At 41.2% G+C, this 22,130-nt stretch overlaps 1 protein-coding gene across 2 annotated transcripts in view; it reads right to left on the bottom strand.

Annotated features, from left to right (window-relative positions):
• Nucleotides 1–854: 854 nt before the first annotated feature.
• The window catches only part of LOC117827242 (ephrin type-B receptor 1-B), a 186,884-nt gene continuing 165,608 nt past the window's right edge, over nucleotides 855–22,130 (bottom strand). The window contains exons 13-17 of one of the 2 annotated variants that reach the window (XM_034703779.1): nucleotides 12,228–12,377; nucleotides 7,415–7,608; nucleotides 6,061–6,216; nucleotides 3,683–5,212; nucleotides 855–1,306 (exon numbers count right to left, since the gene is read on the bottom strand). In XM_034703779.1, the coding sequence (XP_034559670.1) occupies nucleotides 5,104–5,212; nucleotides 6,061–6,216; nucleotides 7,415–7,608; nucleotides 12,228–12,377 (609 nt within the window). In that variant the 3' untranslated portion in view covers nucleotides 855–1,306; nucleotides 3,683–5,103. The remainder of the gene's footprint in view (nucleotides 1,307–3,682; nucleotides 5,213–6,060; nucleotides 6,217–7,414; nucleotides 7,609–12,227; nucleotides 12,378–22,130) is intronic. The other variant, XM_034703778.1, reaches the window with a different exon arrangement.

Genomic DNA, 22,130 nt, shown 5'->3' with positions numbered 1-22,130 from the left:
GCCGTGTTTAAACAGGAGAGTGGTGAAAACAGACAGACTTCAAACTTAAAGCCAGAGACTGAAGTAAGGAGGCAAATGTTCAGCCTAGTGTTAAGTTACTCTACAATTTAAAGATTTTCATCATCACCATGTCTAAAGACTTGTATGAAAAGAGCAGCACTTTCACCACTTCTTCAGTGACATCATTTGCTACAGCACCAGGATTAGACAACGTGAGGAGTGAAGCACTTTAACACACTAAATGTAAAAAAAAGTTTTGTGGATTTTTTTTCCTGTCAGATTTTCACTGCCCCTGCAAGGCCAGAATGAAGCTTGATATTAACAATCATTTGGAGCCAACAGACAATCATGGAGGAAACCCTGTATCTTTCAATTCCCTTCACTAACCCCTATCATTACAGCAGCTGCACTTTCCAGAGAGTGAAGTGATCTAAAAGTCTCTGACAACTGGAATTTACAAGGCTGCTATGACTGCTTGTGTGTTTGCCATTATGTGTGTGAAAGTGTGTTTGAGACCCAGATAAGAGTTGAGATGGGAGGATAATTTCCACCAGTTTGTCAAAATATTGTCACTTTCCTAGGGGAGCCATTTTTTGGGTGTGCGAGTAATCTGAGTGACGGCTCGTTTATTAGTGGCTGATGGCTTTTAACACGTGTTGTCAGCAGGACCGGCGGTGGTGACAAAAAGCTGTTTATTCCCCTTACCCATTATGAAACCAAGCATTAGCCGCTACACTCACGCACAGTGCTGACAGTAGTGTTACTGGATAATAACCCTTCCTCTCTGCTTTCTTGACTCACCATTAATGAAAACAGAATTATCCCCCATTGAGTCACGGACTGTAAAGTGATTGACTTGTTTTCCAAGGCGTTTATTGAGTGCATTTTAGTACAATAGTTCTCAGAAAGTTACAGCTTACAAACTCTTGACACATACTTGTCACAATTTACAAGTGGTAGCTATACAGGAACAAACAAAATAAGAAAAAAATAAACAGTTCACGCTCTCCAACAATGTACCTGTGCACACATAAATGTCTGTACACACAAATGTGCCTGCTTTGCACACACACATACATCCACTCTCTCAAACATGCACACAAAGGAACAAACGATGACATGTGCACACTCATATTCAGCTACACCATCCATTGTGTACCATAGGAGGAGGTTTTCTGTCCTTTTTCGCCCATTCTTCATCCTCATTGGCTGCCCACAGTGGTTCTTCCAAGCATTCACAGTGTGTGTGCATGTGTGACTGTGAAGTTTGCTGTTTTATACGTGTGTAAATCTTCGTGCCCACAGCCTGAAACAGAAGAAAAAAAAGACAGAATGGAGGAGTTTAATAAGTGTGATTTTGCAGGGTGTCATTTCTTCCAGGTGAACATGACTTCTGCTGTTGTAACCTATAAATGACAGGCATGAAATCAGTAACCAAGAGGATCGTTGGTCACTTCTCCGACAGTTACAGCACCATGAAACATTTAACAGGCTCTGTTCTCATGTTTTGTATCAGCCTGTGATGAATGGCCTCCATACGAAACTGCTTTCAGAGAGTGCTGGCGAACCGCCTCTCCATTCATCATGCTGGAGTGTCATTACAGTCAGATATTTAGAAAGACAAACAGAGCAAATGGGGAAAAAAGAATTACACTGTTGCATAATGAATACATTCTATCAACTCATTTACAAGCTCTTGGGTTGAAAAGCAAATACAAGAGACTGAGCTGAATAGGGGACTAATGCATTCAAATTGAATCATTGGTTCAGGGAAAGGGATTTATGCCAATCTCAAGAACCATGTGATTACACTTAGGAAGACTTAGTAAATCAATGGTTCGGAGAATTGAACAGAAAAAGGAATTGATTTTGTCCATGAGGCAAACCAGTGCATGGTTTTCTGTTTTTGATAACCAAAGTAAACCAAACAAATTCATTTACATTCATTAAAAGATGTTGCCACACAACAGAATAAAAGTACTGATTGACTTAGATGAGCTTCACCATCCCTTCCTTCTTCCCTACATCTCTACCTCCTGTAAACAGACTTTCTGTTGACTTTACAATGGGTCCTTTTTGTACATCTAGACATAATACATATCTCTACCAAATTTTGTGACTGTTAGAATATCTTAAGCCACTTAAAAAAACAACATCCTGCTTAGTGAACAGTGCTTCCATTGAAACAGTGTTACATTAAGACTTCTGAAGTTCAAAATGTATCATAGTAAAGGTCCTCCCTCCCTCCTTCTATCACATATGCCTACACTGTGTGGGGTCTCTGCCCACTTTCTCTTTATTAAGCACCAGACTGGAAACCAGACACCAGAAGAACATCATTGTGGCTTCTGCCATGTGTGTGTATGTACAATGTATTTGGTTTTTGAAGGTCCCATCAGTCTTCCTCCTTGTGGCTGATCAGATGCCTGTCAGATGGGGGTCCCAGTCGGTGTTTGCACCCTTGCCTGGGCCCGGTGGAGCATGGAGTCAACCATTTCTCAGACTAGCTTTGGCCTGGCCTGGCTGTGGACAGCTTGGTTACACCAAGGATGAACAAGCTGGAGATGTGCCAGGCTTTGGGAGTAGCCATGGAGAGAGAGGGCAGGACAGACAGAGGAAGAGGAGGAGAAGGAGGTGGGGGGTGACTTGAGTATACTTAATAATCTGCTAATGTGCCTGCCATCTTTTTCTAATTTTGGATACAAGGTGGCCAGAGCTGTCGTCACTCATGTCTTTTCTAACAGAGCCAAAAGGGATTTAAGCGAGGTCACAGCTACAGCAAAGAATTGATACTACAATAGCTCATCTTAATTGTCTGTGAGCTTAGAGACTTTGCAAGCATAGCAGTGTGTCAAAGGAATATTGCCACTGGATATTCCAGGTCAATATGCATTCACAATTTAGAAGGCAGTGTTTTTAACATTATATTACATGGACTTGGCTGAACCTGAATTGTACAAATAAAACAAATTTTCCTCCCAACTTTTCCCAAAGCCGAGTTTGGAGGAAGGGCAGCAAGACCAACTCCAGGCATCACCAAACTATGATAGAGATGTAGCTACAGTGACTATGACATTCTAAGAAACAATCACTAAACAATCACAAAAAGCAAGAAAGGGAAATCGAATATCAAGAACTAATGTTGAAATATAATCATGATGACTGTTTAGCAATGTCATCCTTTTTGGCATAATATAAAAGACATTTGCAAACAAATAGAACCCAAAGATTGCATTTCTAAAGACCTGCAGTGAAGAGTTGTGTAGAGATCTAGGTATTCATGCAGTTCTTTTTGGCACAATAGCACTAACAGTTAAAGTGCCAAACCATATGGCAGCACAGTATAGTTGAAAGGAGTGAATTTACTCAGCAGCCTAGCTATAGCAGTCTATGAAAGATTATGAGCTGGAAAGGCTGTTTAAGTCTGTGGGTTCATCAGACTGGCATCAAGCGTCTGTTTGCAACCTCAGCCCAGATGTTCACTCTCACTATGTAGAGAAGTGATGCTGATTCACTCTGATTTCCAGTGCCCTCAATGGTTATCCTCTGATCATGGAATCTGTTCAAGATATTTGTGTCACCCAAAAGGGAGACTGAGTGGATTTGCCTCAAAACAAGTCTCACAGATATAGAACGATGAAATGCTAAGATGTGTTTTCCGTGTTGATAAGTGTGTACTCACCATTGATCTTTGGGCCGGCCAAGTTGTGGAGTTTCCTCCCTCTCTGGATGGTGCAGAGAACTCCCAACACAAACAGCAACAGAACAAAAGGACATAAAACATAAAACATATCTGTACAAGTAAGTGCTCACCAGCAATAGACAGCATGTGTACACCCACATTAAACATGATCTCCAATAAATGGATATTTTGTCAACTATTTAACTCCTACAGCAATTTCATATAGATCTACAATACCAATTCTTAGCCCACGTTTCCTCTAACACTTCCCCCAGGTTAAGATCCGGTCACTATTGTCCTTGTGAACCTGGAACTGGGAGACATATAACCCAGTGTGTCTTGTTCCAGTATTCTGAAGGGAACCAGGGCATTGTAGGAATCAACACATCGCATGTGTCTATCACAATCTAGTCAACAAATATGTCTTTGCCAAAAATGCAAGCAGAGAGTTCTGTACATACATATTCATACATATCACCTTCAATATGAAGGTTTATTATGAAAGATATAATCATATTTAGCAAGAGATAAACATATTTATATTCTCTGACTCTGGGCGGGGCTGGTTAAGAAGTCCTTTGGCAAGGCCTTCCACCCAGAACTCCACAGGTAGTGTTAACGTTAAAATACAAGTGGGCGGCATCTTGCTATAGTAATAAAAAAACAAACAAACAAACAAACAGATGGCAAAGGACAAAAAATATAACAAGCTCTGATTTTTTAACCAGTCCATTTAAGATACATCTTTAAAATTCTTCAAACAAGCAAAAGATGGAGTGAAAGTTAAAAACGGTGCTCCACTGTACATCCCTGTATTTTTCTCCCACTTATTAATCCTTCTGGTCATTGCTTCTTCTTCTTCTTCTTCTTCTTCTTCTTCTTCTTCTTCTTCTTCTTCTTCTGGGGCTTATTTCTGGCCAGGTCAAGGCATCTTCATTGCACACATTGACAACGATAAAATCACAGGTCACATGTTGTTTCTAAATGTCTCACTCTGCTGTCGACGGTTTAAAAATCCTCTAGTCCAAATAATAGAGAAGTACGATATCACTCATTTTACTGCACAGTCCGAGTTGTGAGAGATTCCCTGTGGCCATGTCTGATTGTTGGAGTTATTTTGGTTTACAATGACGAAAATGGAAGTCTATAACAGCAGCTGATGTCTGTCTTCCTTTCGTGGAAAAATGGAGAAACAGTATCAAGTCTGGACCCTGAACTCCTGGTGTGGATTGCATGAAGTGTGATAGCTTTCAAACCATGTGGTAGTGTAGACCCTGGTCTCCTGTTGCCGTGGTAGTGGATTAGATTAAGACAATAGTCTCGATTCTGGCGCGTTCCGATGGATCGGGGGTCATTCGAGGGCTGCCATCGTTGAGGGTCCTGCGAATGCTGCCCGTTCCATGGCACAGCGCCCCCTGTAGTCATGCCATAGTGGTGGGAGACTGGCTCATCTGGACTCTCATGGACTGGATGTTACTGAGAATCTTCTTCTGGTGGCCTGCCAGGGTCACTCCTATTCTCAGCAAGTCCCTTCAGAGAGAGAGGCAGAAAAACAGAAGAATGAAAAGAGAGTGCATATTCTGCAGTGGTAGATGAAAGGATTTCCATCGTATTGGAGACAGAATGGATCATTTGAGCATGAAGCAATTATGCTGGTAAAAATGCTCACAATTTTCCGGTGCATTAACAGATCTAACATCATCATATATGAAAGCATATTTCAGAATGGGAAGCTTGTGGCAATGAACAAAAAATACAAATTTACAAAATTAATTCCATCACTTGAGAGAGGACTTTGTAATGCACGTTGCTTTGCATTGCAAAGGGACTGCATAAATGCCACCAAGCCTCAAGCATACATTTTTAATAAAAATGTTAGGATGATTTTACATTTTTACATAAATTTGTAGACCAAGCAACATTGTTAATTAAAATAAATGAAGTGCAATGTTTGTGTCTATTGGCACGACAAGTGCTGGGAGAATTGCTGTCACGACCCATGCTTTGAAAAATCCCCCATAAACAGCAGCAAATAATGCCTCTTAAAATATGTATTTAAAGGATTTACACGAGTATTCATTTTGGAAAAATGTTCAGAGATAATCCTTAATTATTGGATAGCAGTCATAATCTTGAAGAGCACAGATGGAAATATTCTTAGCCCAATGACTGTGCTATTTTCTATAATCACAAGTTATATTTTTTATGTATTATCCATACCAGCTATACTTTGATGCAATCATTCACAGACTTGAATCACTGAGTGCATACAGGCTAAAAATACTGACACTTGCCGATGAGTCATTTTCTACAAGTATACCCATCAAGTACCATATGGGTTTGGAACCCTTCAGTTGCACTCGAGCAGGTGAACTCACTCTGAGGTCATTTGAGCCACCAGCTGCAGGGAGGTGAAGCCTGAGTTGAGGAAGTTGTCTCTGTACTGGCTCATCTTAATGGCGGCAAGCCAGTCCTCCACTGAACTGAAGGTGTTGAAGTCAGGTATGGATCTGTCCAACAGTGGCTGGGAAGGCCTGCAGGGGGGGAGAGAGAAGGCAGGGGGTAAGAGGAGATTTAGAGCAGGGCTTTGATGCAATATTAAGCAAGAAAGATTTAGAGGAGAGAAACTATGGTTAGGACTTTGCGTGGGTGTGTGTGAAAGGATGCAAGATGGAGAAAATGTGCACTCTGTGAAAATTGCCTCTGAGAAGCAGACTAAGACCTTTTTTGTTAACCACATTTTGGTCCAAAATAACAAAGTTAGCTAAAAATGAAGGTACCATTGATTGCACTGCAGATATTATCCCTACAATGATGCATGCTTTGGTTCTCAAATCAAAGCATGCATAGAGCTAAATAGAGGAGGGACCTTGAAGAATAGCAAGCTTGGTTGTACAAACTCGCACAGGGCCCAAAAAGTTCACCTTTCAACATGGCAGCAACCCAAAGCACACAGCCAAAACAAGTGCCTCCAGGACAAGTCTCTGAATGACCCTCAGTGGCCCAGCCAAAGCTTTGAAATTGGCATTGAAATCTGTTGAGAAACCTGAAGCCCACAGTTCAGACAGTCTGTGTCCAATCTGGCAGAGCTTGAGAGGATCTTCAAGGATGGGTGGACAACATTATCCAAAACAAGTTGTACAGAAGTAGTGTTCGAGATTTAAACAAATTGTTGCCAGCGGGGCCTCTGCAAAATTGTCAATAAACATTTTGCATGTCTATCACAAAATCTTTACGATTTAGCTTTTCTTAAGTTTCCAAGTTTGTGCTCTTGTGATTTTGAAGCAAAAATGACTTAACAGCAAAATAACAGCTAATAACTAGAACAAAGTGATCTTCTAAAGCCAACATGGTCGTGTGTAAGATCCCATAGCCACAGGAAAGAATCCTGGAGTGGAAAAGTTCAGATTTGATGCAATCAAGAGTAATAAATTAATGTTTATTTAATGAGAAGGGTGAAAGTAAGCATGTGCATGCTGGGTTTGTTTGTGCTGACAGTCAGTGTAAATATTGCTGAAAACTTGTTTGTGTGTATACTAAGTGTCCACTTCAGGGTGTGTGTGTGTGTGTGTGTGTGTGTGTGTGTGTGTGTGTGTGTGTGTGTGTGTGTGTGTGTGTGTGTGCGTGCGCGTGCGTGCGTGCGTGCGTGCGTGCGTGCGTGCGTGCGTGCGTGCGTGCGTGCGTGCGTGCGTGCGTGCGTGCGTGCGTGCGTGTGTGTGTATAGCTACTTACACTGCAGGGATGTTGGCTACAGCTTTGAGGCTGGTAGGGTTACGGATCATCTTGTCCAGGGTGCTGACGATGTCTGTGAAGCGAGGTCTTACGTTGCGGTCCTTCTGCCAACAGTCCAGCATGAGCTGGTGCAGGGCACTGGGGCAGTCCATGGGCGGGGGCAGGCGGTAGTCCTGTTCAATGGCATTGATTACCTAGGGGGTGAAGGGTGGGAAGGGGACACACGGGTCATTCATTTTCTGAAATTTAGGTTACTGAAAATTATATATCACTCCTACATCATACAGTGATTAAAAATAGTTACTCTAAGTTAAAATGTTTTTTTTAAGCTTGCCTGGTTGAAGAAGGGCGTCTGAGGGATGGCGTGGGGTGACATAGGCCCCCTGAAATTTGTATGGCCAATTCATATGCCACTCTAAATGATTGGAAATCTGCCCTGTAAGAAGCAGGACTTATGCTCATCATACACTGAACATAAGCCTGTCTGACATCACAGTGTTGCATATTTTCCTTTTTTGCATTTAATACTCTTAATTTTAGAGATAGATCTACTTTTTCAAACCTTAAACAATAAATCCCTGAAAATAAACAAGTTTCCATTCTGTTCTTTTACATTTTCAAATTAAAAAACCTTGTACATGTTAATAAAACATCAACTCAATAAATAGCTGAAGTAGTTATCATTTGTGCAGATTGGAAAAGGATATAAATAAACATTATCAAGACATCTATGTGTACACACATCCTCCATGTCACCACTGCTGTAGTCAATTCCCCAGTTTGGTACCCCGGCTGGTTTCCAATTATAATTACTTCATAGAGAAACAAATAACTAATCTGACTGATGTCTCCGTGACTGATTGCATTAAGATATCAACTCTTTAACCCTCAACATCCCCCACCAGCTCCCAACACCCCATCCACCCTGGTCACCCAAGAGATAGACACCATTCAAACTGATGTGCGCTTTTCTCTTGATTCTAGCCAATCACATGTCACTCCTGGAGGAAAGAGTGATGAAGGAGACGGGAAAGGCGAGTGGAGGCAGTGTCACGATAGAGAGGAGTTGCTGGAGGACTGGGCAGATTGCATGTAATTAAGAGAGAGTGAAGTACAGCCACTTGACACATGTCTCTTAAAGGCTGCACAGGCTATCCCAGCTTTGTTAGAGAGAAGTTTAAATGGAAAGTTTCAAGTAGCCAGAGTTTGAACAAAGGTCTGAAAAATCTTCATGCAGATTGGGGGACTTTCTGGAGGCAGGAGTGGAGAAATTCAGTGACCACCCCTACCAAATCTCACATTTGTTGTCCGTTTTTGTACTAATAAATATTAAAACAAGAATACAACTAAAAGCAATAAATCAAAGTAAAATGTGCTTAATCTGCAGCTGTTAGGAATCCTTCTACACTCTACCAAAGATTATCCAGATTGCTGCATTGCAGATTGATTCACCTTGCTCCCACGGTATCCTTACATTCATTCTGTCTGAGGATGAAATCTTTTCTTAAAAATGCACTGTTGCAAGATAAAGGTCTGGAGTGAAATCAAGTGAAAAAGATACCATCATTAAAAATTAGAAGCTGCTCTGTAGGTTGCCAGCTCCTCCCCTGGAGCTGAGCGCAACTCAGCAGAAATCTTGACAAATGGTGCATATGGAGAAGTGGTTTTGAGAGCGTGTGTGTGTTTTTCAAGTGTCTATGTGTCTATGTGTGTGTGTGGACTGAGCAGCCGGACATGCTGAGCAGTGCCAGTCCTTCTCTCTGCATCAGTCCCATCAGGCAGTGTTTGCTGCTGGCCCACAGAGGCAACATCTGCTGGGTTGGACGGTGGTCCCAGTGCGGGGTCCATAGAGGCCTGATGACTGGCTAGTTGTTTCCCTAAAGGAGCTTAGGGAGAGAGAGACCTCATCATATGGGAGTCTATCCAATGGATGTGGTGTGTGTTTGTGTTGGTGCCTGTCTGTTTGTGGCGGTCAGTGTGTGTGTGTGTGTGTGTGTGGACCTCATCCAAACGGACATGGGGAACAAAGCAGAGCTCTCAGCAATCATTCATTGCTCTCCAAAGCCAGCCAGGAAGGAAAGGAAAAAGGGATTGAGTGAGAATGTATCCATAATAAGTCTGCTTTCAAAGTCAGAGTCAAGGACATCTTCAGTGATGATGCTGATAAAAAATGTGTGATTTATTACAGCTTCCTCTCTTATCCTTGATTGTGTATCTATGGGGTGAAAAGATAGTATAACCACATCTGTAGGGAAATGGCAGTTCTATTAATAAGGCAGTTTATTCAGATTGGAACTCTTATTTTTACAGCATGAAAGTTAGGAAAATAGATAACACTAAACCTGAATGTTATTTTTTATGATTCTACTGAAAGATTCTATGAAATGGGCTCCTGAATTTCCAGAAAAACGATGCTTCTTGAAAAAAACCCCGATGTTTTCAGTGGTGACACTGCTCTGCTCTCATGAGTGTGACCTAAATGCTACATGTTTTGTTTTCATAATATTTCTGGCTGTTCTAACAATAAGCACCATCTCCCTAAAAGAAGGTTGTATTATTCCATGGGGAGGTATTCTGATTAGAACTTTTTTTGCATTGATATTATCTGTCAGCGTTGAAACTACATCTAGTTTGACACTTAGCATTGAAGATGCCTGAAAAAAATCACATCTGGCTCCCCCACTCCACAACCTAAACCCACATCAACCTGCATACCATAGAATTCACTTCTTGACTACTTTATATTAGACTGATGTACCTAGCTGATTGTTTTATATTTTGTATTTTGACGCTGTATTTTATGATCTGTTTACATTTTTTTCCTTTCCTACTCAACATCATTGTAAATGAGGGCCAGCCCTTATTGATTTTTTAGTTCAACTAAAGGTTATTATGAGCTGAGTGTTGAAGGCCATTTCTACAGTTCAAATGTCAGTTTCATAATAAAATGTTTTTATCATTTCTAAAAAGATGCAACGGAAGAATGATTTTCTTAAATGTGTGAGAAAAAACAATATTTTTAAGCTAATATGCATAATCAGTGCAAGCTACATTGGTTTAAGATCCACTAAAATAACAGAAACAAATAGTTTTGTGTGAAGAAAACAGTGTGTAAGTAACTTGTGTTAAGAAGAGATTGCCTCATGCAGCTGTTCATTGTTATGCTTTGTTTCTCTATTGTTTAAAACCCACCTCTGGTAAATCATAGAGAGTAATTAAAAAGAGCAAAAACACTAAAGTACTATGTAATGTTCAATATTTTGCACCACTAGGTTATTAGGTCAAACGTTGTTTCGAGTTGTGTAAAAACCTTGAAACATCAGCTTAGTGTCTGATAGGGCTGTCAACGAATATTCTAAATTCGAATATATATTTGAATATTTAAAAAAAACGGAGATTCGATCGTGAAAATTAATATTCGACTGCGGAAAAAAACACATCAGCGGCTGCTTTGCGAGTGGGCGCACTGCAGTCAGGGTCAGGGACAGGTCACAGGAGTCACACATGCACAACGTGAAGCAGACGGCAGAGAGAAATCCTTCCGTCCCCGGATCCTCAGTGCGCACTGAACGCATCTTTTCCTCCGCTGGGAATACAGTGAATAAAAAGAGGTTGGGCCTCTTCACATGTGGACTGTCTTGTGTTTTTGGCAAATAACCTGTCAGGCCTAAGACCCTGCATTGACAGTGGACTAAAAGAGCCTGACAATCAGTGACACTGGGATAAAATGCAGTTTTTCCTCTCTTTTTTTTATACAAGCGCCAAGAATGTAAGTGGACTACTTTTTCGTTTTTAACTTCAATTAATATTAATAATATTTGCTTCAATCACTGAATGAAGCCTGCCTATATTAGGGACAAGAGTCGGGACCTTTAATTGCTCGCACAAGTCTTGTTCAGCACCATAGACTGACTCACTCAGCGCATTGCACACAGAGAGGGGAGCGAGCGAGCGAGCGAGCGAGCGAGAGGTCTACGGTCTTAAAAGTGTTACGGTATAGACCATTAGGTCATTTACTTGTTTTGTAATGTGTAGGTATGTTTTAGGCATGTTATATCTTAAATAAAAATACATATACAAGTAGTTATGTCTCCTTGTATTAGTTTGTCCACCTGTTATTGACATAATGCGCAAATATAGATATTCGAATGGTTCGAACCTATGGGATTTTTTTAGAGCGAATATTCGAACGGCATTTTGGAGCAATTTTGACAGCCCTAGTGTCTGACCATTTTTCAGAGGGATGCTACACTGTGAGGTAACGCTGACATTATCGGACTACACTCAAACTTTCTTAAATAGAAACCTTCCAATGTTTTTTCTTCTTTTGTCTTTACTTCTATTTCCTGTCTTTTCTGGAATCTTGACATGATGACTGCAATATGCACTGGCATGCCTCACTCACTGTCAGCTAAAGGTGTTTGTGGCGCTTTTAAGGGCAGGACTGAACCATTTATTATAATTAGATGGGGGAGTTTATCAACAAGGAAGCTGTCTTTTTTTTGCTACAAACAATTAAAGACAGAGACTGTTATTTATATTATTACACTATGAAGAAAGTTTTCTCTAATGGTGTTGGATTCAAATTTTATATCGAAAAATGTATATTGTTCTAAAAGTCCATCATCTAGAGCCTCTTACAGTCATTGGCCCCTAGAATCATCCTTACTTTTCTCTCCCATACAACAACCCTGGGCCTGGCTATAGTCGTGCAAAAACATATTCATTTCACACATTACATTTTTTAACCTTTAGTTCATCAATGCACATAAACAGACCAGATGGTCTTTGGACTTGACGTGTTAGCACTTACATCCTGGTTGGACATGTCCCAATAAGGCCTCTCTCCAAATGACATCACTTCCCACATGACGATGCCGTAGCTCCAAACGTCACTTGCTGAGGTGAACTTTCTGTAAGCAATAGCTTCTGGAGCTGTCCACCTCACTGGGATCTTCCCGCCCTACAAAGGGAAAAGAGAACAAAAAGGTGCAGAAGGTGAAATAAAAGTTATTAACACTTTTTCAAAGCAGCTTTGCTCACTTGCCTTGACTGTCTTACTCAGTCCCTCTGCGTCTTTATCCCCTCACCCAACCACTGTATCAATCCTCCAGCAAGCAATACACATACACATAATTCTGCCTTTGTTTCAGCCACAGCAGCAGCAGCTCCCAACAGGGCTCGCCCTTCACACATCGACCAACATCACATTTAGCGTCTCCTCTCCCACAGCCCTGTTTGGATAAAGGAAGATAGGCCCAGGCTTCTGCTCGTACATCGAGCGTGTCTGCCTGTAATTGGGCTACCTGGGCCTGAGGCATGCCACGCGCCCTGTTGACTGAAATTGACAGCTGCTTGTTTAAAATTCCACATGCACCCTCATACACACACTCATGCAGGCACAGTCGGGGACGTATGCAGACGCAATGACACAGATCATGGTGTGTGCAGAAATCCACACACACATAAACCACCGCCCTTCACAGCACCTTACCTTTCTGACCTAAGCTCCCCACCAGATTGATAATGCCAATTAACTAAACCTGTGCAATTGCAGATAAGCCGCTGTTTGTAAAAAACCCAAACCTGGACAGGACTGTATACAGGCCACACTGCTCCTTGCTCACTCTCTTTAAGAGAGAGGGAGGAAGTAGGAAAAAAGCGAGAAAAACAGAGGATAATTGTGGTGAACGAGGCACAGAAGATGTTTCTCCTCAGCAGTTTGAGGTTGAGTGTTTTCCTCTTCGTGTGCATCTATACACACACTTATGTAGGTGTTACAGGTCAGTGCTGTGTGTCACTGCGGAGCTGGAGAGGCTGAGCTCATTAATGAGCACCTCTCTAAGGTTTGACCTTTGAGCGCTTGCTGATCCTGGAAAGAGATTTAACATCTGACCCTGGAGGGAGACTGCTGTCAGGACACTGCAAGATGCAAAAGCAACGCTCTCACAGTTCTCCATAAGCACACAAGTAAATAGAGAGATAGAAACAAGAAGCATTGTCAGAAATGAGGCAACGGTGCAGTGCGTGACAGAGAGAAAATGCAAAAACGAAAAAGAAGTGCGCAGAGGAAGAGATCAATAGTGGAATAAAGGCTATCTAAGCCCCAGCGACTTCAATGCTTCTCTCATATCTCAGACTACTTCATATCTGAATTGTTTTATCCAAACTAAGACCCCCGGACACTTTTCCCTTGCACTTTCTTTTTCTTTAGGGAAAAAATGAGCTACACAGATACACACCAAATATCTTCCCTGCAAGAACATAAAAAGGCCAATCCTCTACTTCTTCATCTGTCACGCTGTCAGGGGCCAAGCTTCAGGTCAATTATTTTGTTTGGACAAACAAAATGAAAAATAGAGAAATAAATGCAGAACAAACCAAAAAGGAAAGAACGAAAAGAAAAAACAGCTGCTCCGGGCAAAACGCTGCCTATTACAGCTTCTTTTTATCATTACTTACATATTCCCCTCACTCCCTCTGTACATCTGGTCTCATGCCCCGGGACTCTGTTGGGATATGAGCTGAGTGTCGCTGGAATGGCCTGAGCAAAGACACAGGCTTCACAAGATGCTCCCTGTGCGCCTCCAATGAGACTTTAGTAATAACATTTCCAAGGCTTGTGAGTCAGAGGCAGCTATGCAAACCCTTAGTAATTACTGCTGTGGGCCAACGATAGCTCTGCCAAAATCCTGCTTTAATAACATGAAGTGCTGAACAGCTCATGCATATAGGGAAGGAGGCAAAAACATAATAAAAAGCACTGAGTTTTTTCTGTTAAAAGAGTGCTAACACCACAGGGAATGCGTAGTGTTGATGGGAATTAAAACAGACCTAATGTCAACACAAAAGCAGAGAGCTTTGTGAAGCCCTGAAGCATGAGGAGAGCTCTTTAGATATGGTTTACTGTGCTGGCTACTGAAAAAGGAACAAGCTGTTTTCTGTTTGCCTTGAAGTGAAATATCGGCCCTTAGACAGAATAACACACAGCTATTATCTCGGACAGTTGACTCAGAATGTGTGTAGATGAGCCAGACTGTGGCTAACACACTTCAGCTGCAGGGCTTCTAGGCCTTGAGTGGTGTCATCTGTAATGACATCAAGTGATACTTTGTAAAACTCTCTTGGTAATAAATAAGTTGGGGGACATTCAGAGACTCATTTTACGGGTGTACTGGATGGGCCTATTTTCTGGCTGATAAATGTAGGCACAGTGAAGAGAAAGTGAGTGAGTTTTTATGGCATGAACAGCTAAAAAAGACGTGCAACAAATATAAATATAAATGTTTATGATTTCTAAAGCTATCGTTGAGGATTTTTTATTTATGTCTATTGTGGCGCCCACTGTTGACAAAGTGGTACCTTTTATCTCTTTGCTGAACTTCTTCCCAACTTGCATTAGAAGTATTTTCCTTAATGTTATAAAATCCAATCCTTCAGTCAAATGCAAGCGGCAACCTCCGGTCTCAAACTATGAAGCCCATGTGGAAGTGTTATAAACTGCATTTCATCGAGAATCCGCTTGAGGCTGGCTGCAGAAACACCGGCAACCACATACACCGATTCAAAAAAGACAATCTTTACAGCATTAATAAACATGTTTACAGCCTGATTCAAAAAAGGGCTTGGCTCTACGTAGATGATTTCTCTATCGGCACACACTGTACAGGGGGTGATTTTTTTTTCTAACGCAACAATTCAGAAGATATTAAGATTACGAGTTTTTGCCCAAATAAGGACATGACTGACTGGACTCCGATAGCTGTTGGTTACGAGGCTCAAACTCCGCCTCTTTACGTCACACTATGCCTGGTTGAGTTCCACATTCCCAATATGGCTGCTTCCATCGATTAGCTTCAAAACAGCGCTCAGAAACAGATGGGTGACGTCAAGGATACTACGTCCATATTTTATACATTTATACATTCTAAAGTCAAATGTGATCAAAATCAGTTTTATTTTTTTATTGGATTGTTGTTGTGGTTTTTTGTGTGCAGTTTGGTTACGTCCTCCCTGATTAGTCAACACCCACCAGCTACATTTTCAGAACGCAGCATGGAGCAGCAACACCGGACAGCTAGAGTCATGAGACCGAGGAGTTCCCGCAGTAACGAGCAAGATGATGTATGTTATATAGAAACAACAACAAACACAATTGGTTAGGGTTTCCAAAGAAAGGAGTTGAAGAAGAATTTTGTGATTTTCCATCAATAAACAGCTCTGCCATCTCCTGTTGCTGAGCAGAGACCATTGACTGTATAAAATATGGACGTAGTATCCGTGACGTCACCTATCTGTTTCTGAAGAGATGTTTTGAGGCCAATCGTCGGGGGCAGCCATATTGCTGCTGTGGAGCCAGCGTAACTTAAAGAGGCAGAGTTTAAGCCTCCTAGCAAACAGCTACAGTGTTCCCGCAGTCAGTTGTGTCTCTCATTGGAAGACTCATAATCTCAATATCTTCGAAATTGCTGCATTAGATAAAAGTTCAACCCCTCACAGTGTGTGCCGATCTAGAAATGAGCTATCCAGACTGCACTCGTCTTTTGTACCAGGCTGTAACATTTTTATTTCTGCTGTAAAGATCGTTGTTTTCCCATTCATGTGTATGTGACTTCCTGTACTTCCAGAGCCAGCCTCAAGCAGATTCTCGATGAATTGCAGTTTTTAGCACTTCCGCATTGGACTCATATTTTTAGACTGGAGGTTGCCGCTTGGCAGAGACGGACTGAAAATGCACCTGGTGGAAGTGCCCTGAAAGAGTATTTTTACATTTGAACTGTGCTGCTACACTGTAAAGTTTGGGGTAGGCAACCTTTCTGTTGGCTGTCCAAAATATTCAAGAATGTATTCACACTTGTTGGAATTATCAGGTTTGGTATTTTTCCTTGTCCTCTGGTTCACCTCATCGTGCATGAGGACAACACAGAAAGCAATTTTTTGGAGCAAAGAATATCCCCAGGAGCACCTTGAGCAGACACAGTTGTGAGCTGTCACCCCTTTGTCAAAAGAATAAGATTACAGTACATGACTGGTTCCACCTGCTTTACGTCCGTCTGTGACAGGTTGTGACCAGCCGTGACAGCTAGTGATACGTCTGCGGTGTGTTCGCAACAAAGCAGTGTTGAGAGTGTAAGGTTACGAGGTAACACAGTGAGACGGGTGTGTTCCTCTGACAGCTAGGTCTGAAAGATGACAGATAAACATGTGTTGGCCAGGTAATGCGTCGACTTATTGGTGTCTGTTTCGGTCCCTCTGCCCAGAAATATGTGTGTGTGTGTGTGTGTGTGTGTGTGTGTGTGTGTGTGTGTGTGTGTGTGTGTATTTGTATGTGTGTGTGTGTGTGTGTGTGTGTGTGTGTGTGTGTGTGTGTGTATGTGTGTGTAAAGACACTGATGCACATACACAAGGATATGAAACACCTGTCATGTTTTGTAGTGCACTGCAGCCACCAACGTGCCAGCTACCTTCATGTGGCCTGACAGTGAAATGCTGCAGCAGAAAAAAATTGGAATATACAGCAAAAAAAATCTTTCAGATTACAACTACAGTCATCAATAAAGTGTCCCAGAAAATCTTAAAGTCATTTAAAAAAAAGAAGAGTCCAATGTTTGGCCGTGTGTTCACAGAACTTTCTCACTTCACTGAAGCTATTTTAAGATTCCAAATAAACATTTTTCTTCTGCCATCTGAAAGACAAATATGCAGATCTTCCTCCCCGTCTTTTTTACTCTCCCACATTCCCTCTTCACTTTTCCTTCACTCCTCCAACTTCTGTAATCCATTTCCAAACAATGCACACTCAAACGGACTTGAGCACATTTACTTTAGGCTGGGAAGAGTGTTCCATCAACATCCTTTTAATGAAATTTTCAGAGCAACGATCTGCCTTGGATGTCTGCCCAAACAGAATGAGGAAGAGAGTGAGAGAGAGATGGAGCAGAGAGACTGCGAGAGGAAGAGGGACATGGGGAGATGGAACAAATGAAAACAAAAAGCAGGGGATGTTGGGGGGGGGGGGCCGGGGGCAAAGAAGTTAGTTCCTCAGACACCTATGAGAATGTGCTGTAGATAGAAAGACAGGTCTTCACCATACAATGGAGTCTTGCGGAAGCTGAGGGAAGCGTTTGTTAAAGTTTTATTTTGTGTTTCAAAGATCCCAAGCAGGCTCGCAGTGGGCTGAGAAGTCTTTGAGGCTTTTTGCTTTCAGATTTGATTAACAAATGAACTGTAAAACTTTCTCTGTACCGCATGGGTGGATAACAAAAGGAAAAGAAGAAGTTCTTCCCACTCAGAATAGCCATGTTTAATTGCTCTACTTCTGGGAAAAGATAAAAGAATCCATAGTTAAGATTTCCAGAAATATTTTAGCACTCTGATCTTATTTCAAAAATAACAGTTCTGAAGTACTGAGATCTTTCTGAAGTTACATCATTCAATTCAGTTCAGTTTAATTTGATTTGTACAAATACATTTTGTACAAATTCACGTTCAATGTGCTGTAAATAAAACAAATGAATAAATTCAAGTCCTTCATACCAGGAAAATTAACTGACAATGTACTCTTTTTGTGCTGTGTTTCATTGCTCCTTTACTGTTAAATAGATGAGACAGAGGAAGAGGATAAAGTAAAAAAGTGCGCTCATGACCATAGACTGTATAATTAAAGGAAGTATTATCCTTCACGCCACCCATCTGTTCCTGAAGCACTGTTTCAAAGCCTATCGTCAGTGGTGCCATATTGGAAATGCTGAACATGACCTAACTTCGCCCAAGCAAGTGTGAGGTAAACAGGCGGGCCTTTAGCCTATTAGCTAACAGCTACATTGTGCCCACCCGTCAAACAAGTCAGGCCCCCTTATTTGGGCAGAACTCATACAGTGTGTGGTGATAGAGAAATTAGCTATTCAGACTCAAACCGTTTTTTTTTAACCAGGCTGTGCACGTGTTGCAAAGATCGCCTTTTTTGAATGGGTGTGTATGTGGTTTCCAGCGTTCCTGCAGCCAGCCTCAAGTGGATGCTCGATGAACTGCAGCTTTTAGCACTTCTGCATATAGGCTTCATATTCTTGCAAGTATATAACATTATCAAGTGAGGTAATTTTGCACTACGTACATTTATTTGCAACATCTTGGTATTGACAGTACTGGGTCCATTCCAGTAAATGTTGTTTATTTTTTTTTTTGCAGTTAATGTGAATTTTCTAAGTGCTAAAACTGGAACTTTAGACAAACATGTTTTTGAATGCTTAAAGAATAAATCTGTCCATGCTCCTGCACGTAAGGGGTTTTAATTTGAAGGTCCTTATTTGGAGTTTATTGTTTTGGTTAACTTAGTGGTTGAGCCACCCTTATATGATCCTGCAGACTGCAGTATAGTATTTTACAAAGACAGCAATGAGGCATCTCTTTCAATGATTTAGCCGAACACAAACCACTATATTGTGAATCCTTCTCAGATGCAAATGCAGTCCAACAACTACAGATGGGGAATCACTGCCTAATGTATACTGACTCTGGCAAACATGACAGAAGGTATAAATCAAGGTGGGCAGCTTTGGATAGTTGCTCGCTCTTTGATGCAGAAACCAGGTACAGATCCAAATCTATTTGTATCTCCACAGTGTTCACACTCATTTACATTCTTGGGATATTTTCTGCAGCTTTACTTCTTCCAAGACTGAACCAGTTACACTCCACAATCTGAATACAAGGAAACACCATATTCATTTCAAATACAAGACCAAGAGATTTAAAAAAGCAGCATGGGAACAGTGCTTGGTCACTGCAGTGGTGACTCATACAGTACTCCTGGGGATAAGGGAGGTGGAGGATCTGTGCAAGACAGCATGACCCTCTTAACATGCCTTAACTAACATGTAAGTACCTGGCATGTGTAACAGTCCAAACCTTCCATATGCTCAAAACGGAGTTGGAAACTCAAGTTGTGGAATATGCCAACAATTTCACTATAGAGAGAATGGAAGGACAAAAAGTTCTGAGCTTCCTACTGCACATCACATGTGGATGTCATGATGCAATCCGGATCCAACCATCAACTCATACATTTTGGAATGCAAGCCCTAGATTGTTTGCCAACACGACTGATGCTATATCAAGCCACAGCTGCAGACAATGTCCTTTGGGAGTTAAAGGAAATAAATCTGAATTTGTATTTTAGGTATAAATGGGCAGACATTTGTATAGGAGCTCAGATGTGAATTTAGCTACACAGGTTGTTTTGAACATTATAAATAGCCTTCGGTAGTCCAGGCTTGTGTTGTATTGGAGGGAGAAAGACTGACTGCTGTGCGTCATCAAAGAGAATCAGACATTCTTCCTTTACCTATAAAAATAAACAAAAGCAGCTCTTGATCTTAAAAGACAGAAGCAGGCGTCCATTATTCACAATACTGTAGTGTGAAATTGCCATGTGGTGTTGTGTAAGCTAGAAAGCAAACGTGTGTATTTGAACTTGGACTTTTTACAATGCTTAGTTTACTGAGATGCTTTTCTAAAACGAGATTTTGCAAAAAGTCTTCTTCCTTACATGAAACATCAATACACAAAACAAGATATTTTTTCACTGTCAGTATCCAATCTTGTCTTACTAACCTTGCTCTGTTCCTGGAATTGGCTGTTAGAGGTGTATACCCTGCTGTATGCTCCGATGCATGGATATAGATGTTTTATGTTAAGATAAATATGCATTTTGTTTGCATACAGAAGCGATATGTGAGGATAAAATCTGCAAGAAAGTCCCTTTGTTTGCTTTTTCTCCTAGTCCATATGGACACGTTCCCATTTTTCCTGCTTGTTTGCTCAGAGGCTCTGTCCCCTTAACTTTATTCAGTGCATAAATATTTCAGTACAAGTTGAATAGACAAGCCAAAAAAGTGCATGGGCCTGAAGCCAGAAAGAGCGACAGAGAGGAGGGTGAGAAAGGATGCAAATAGAAAACAGACAAATGACAGAAACAGCAGCGCGGTCCACATAGTGTGAGCACTGGAGCGCAGCTGAGAGAATGTCACTCAGGTCACAGGGATTTGACGGATGAGCTTTGTTACTGGCTCTGTGTGACCTCGCCTTTCAACCCCTCTGAGCCTCAATGACACAAACAAACACACAAACACACACAGACACACATACATACATAAAGAAAAAGGCACCTAGGACATATAAATGTATACCAAGAAAACCTACTTTTAACCATAAATACCCACCCTGCATTTCAACCTCATCAGCTGGAGCACAAACAGAGATTTCTGACCCAAGTCCTAACAACCTACGCATTCTCCCGAAGGCCTTCACAGCATGAACTCTAAAGGGAAAGGCTAACAGTACTTGTCTTAGCTGTTATACACTTGACATGCTCACTAACAAAAAGCCCAGTCACACTTTCTATTGGCCGCTTGCTCTATATCTTTACCTCAACATTTACATTAGTGTAGCACTTTCAATGATCTCAGTTTTTTTGTCTTTAGCTTGATGACGAAACATTGACTGCAGATTTGTAACAAAGATCCTTGCTGACATCTGTAGCTTTTTGTTTTCATCTTAATGTCAAAACTATTACAATTATAATTTTTTTCACTTTGTTTTGAAGTCTGCTTGCCAGGTCATATCTTTATATGACAGTTTTAGCATTACAATTATTTATTTACTAATTAGTAGGTATAGGAGACAGCATTACCTTGCCTCCGGCCATGTCTGGCAGACTAACCACTTCAATGTGATGGATGCACAATGTTCGTTTTTCTGAAAATGTCAACTTGACACCCATTGGGTTGACTCATCCTGCAAAGATGTTGACTTCACAGACATGTATTCAACTTAATGTCCTAATGACTGTAACCTTAAACCCCAGTGACTGTGCTCAGGTCTCTGTCTTTCACCCATGAGACCAGACAATAAATCATAGAGCACATCATGGCCTCAAACACTTTGATGCATTTTTCATCACACCTACAGTGAGTAATGCCCTTCTGACACACCTTTGTGCTGCCCTGGTACAAGTTTTGAAATGAGAAAGAAGTGGTGAAGTACATGGAAAGATTGCCTAATGTATGTATGGATGGGTTGCTTATTGGATAAGGATAGGCTTAGTAGGTGTTCAAAAAAGAGTCAGTCCTTCTATCACCAGGGAACTTCAGGAGATTAAAAAGTAACCCCTCCCATGCATATTTTTTTTGAGGGGTGCATTCATACAGGATAAGCACAATTGATGTATTCTACTCAAACTTCCTGACATTAACCCCTTGATAATATGTCAAGGCTCTGCTGATGATAACTACACATAATGATTGTTAAGCCTGCTGATAGATAAAAAAAAAAAAAAAGGTCTTTACCAAATTCTGCCACGCATGTCTCCCATCACCCTTTGAGTTTTTGCTCCTCTGGTGGATTAAAGCTTGCCTCCTCTGCAGTCTATATACTGTGTAGTGAGTTGAACCTCCTGAATTTGCAAAAGAGTGCTGTCAAAACCTTCGATTATAATTGCTAACGCAGCCTTCAAAATGCTCGACTGGCAAAGAGTTAGAAAAAGGCTTAAGGAAGACTTGCAAAAGTTGTGTTAGGCAAATATGGGAGGTAATTTATGGCAGAATTTTGAATTACAAATAATGCATTTGCACAGAATTAAGATCAGAGAATGCTTCAGCACAGGGGCATGTCTTGGTAGCGGTTGAGGGATGAAATCTGACAGACCACTTCTGCCGAT

The sequence above is a fragment of the Notolabrus celidotus genome, chromosome 15 (assembly GCF_009762535.1).
Source record: "Notolabrus celidotus isolate fNotCel1 chromosome 15, fNotCel1.pri, whole genome shotgun sequence".
NCBI lineage: Eukaryota > Metazoa > Chordata > Actinopteri > Labriformes > Labridae > Notolabrus > Notolabrus celidotus.
The sequence above is the reverse complement of the archived record's forward strand: the minus strand, read 5'-3'. Positions and strand labels throughout refer to the sequence as shown.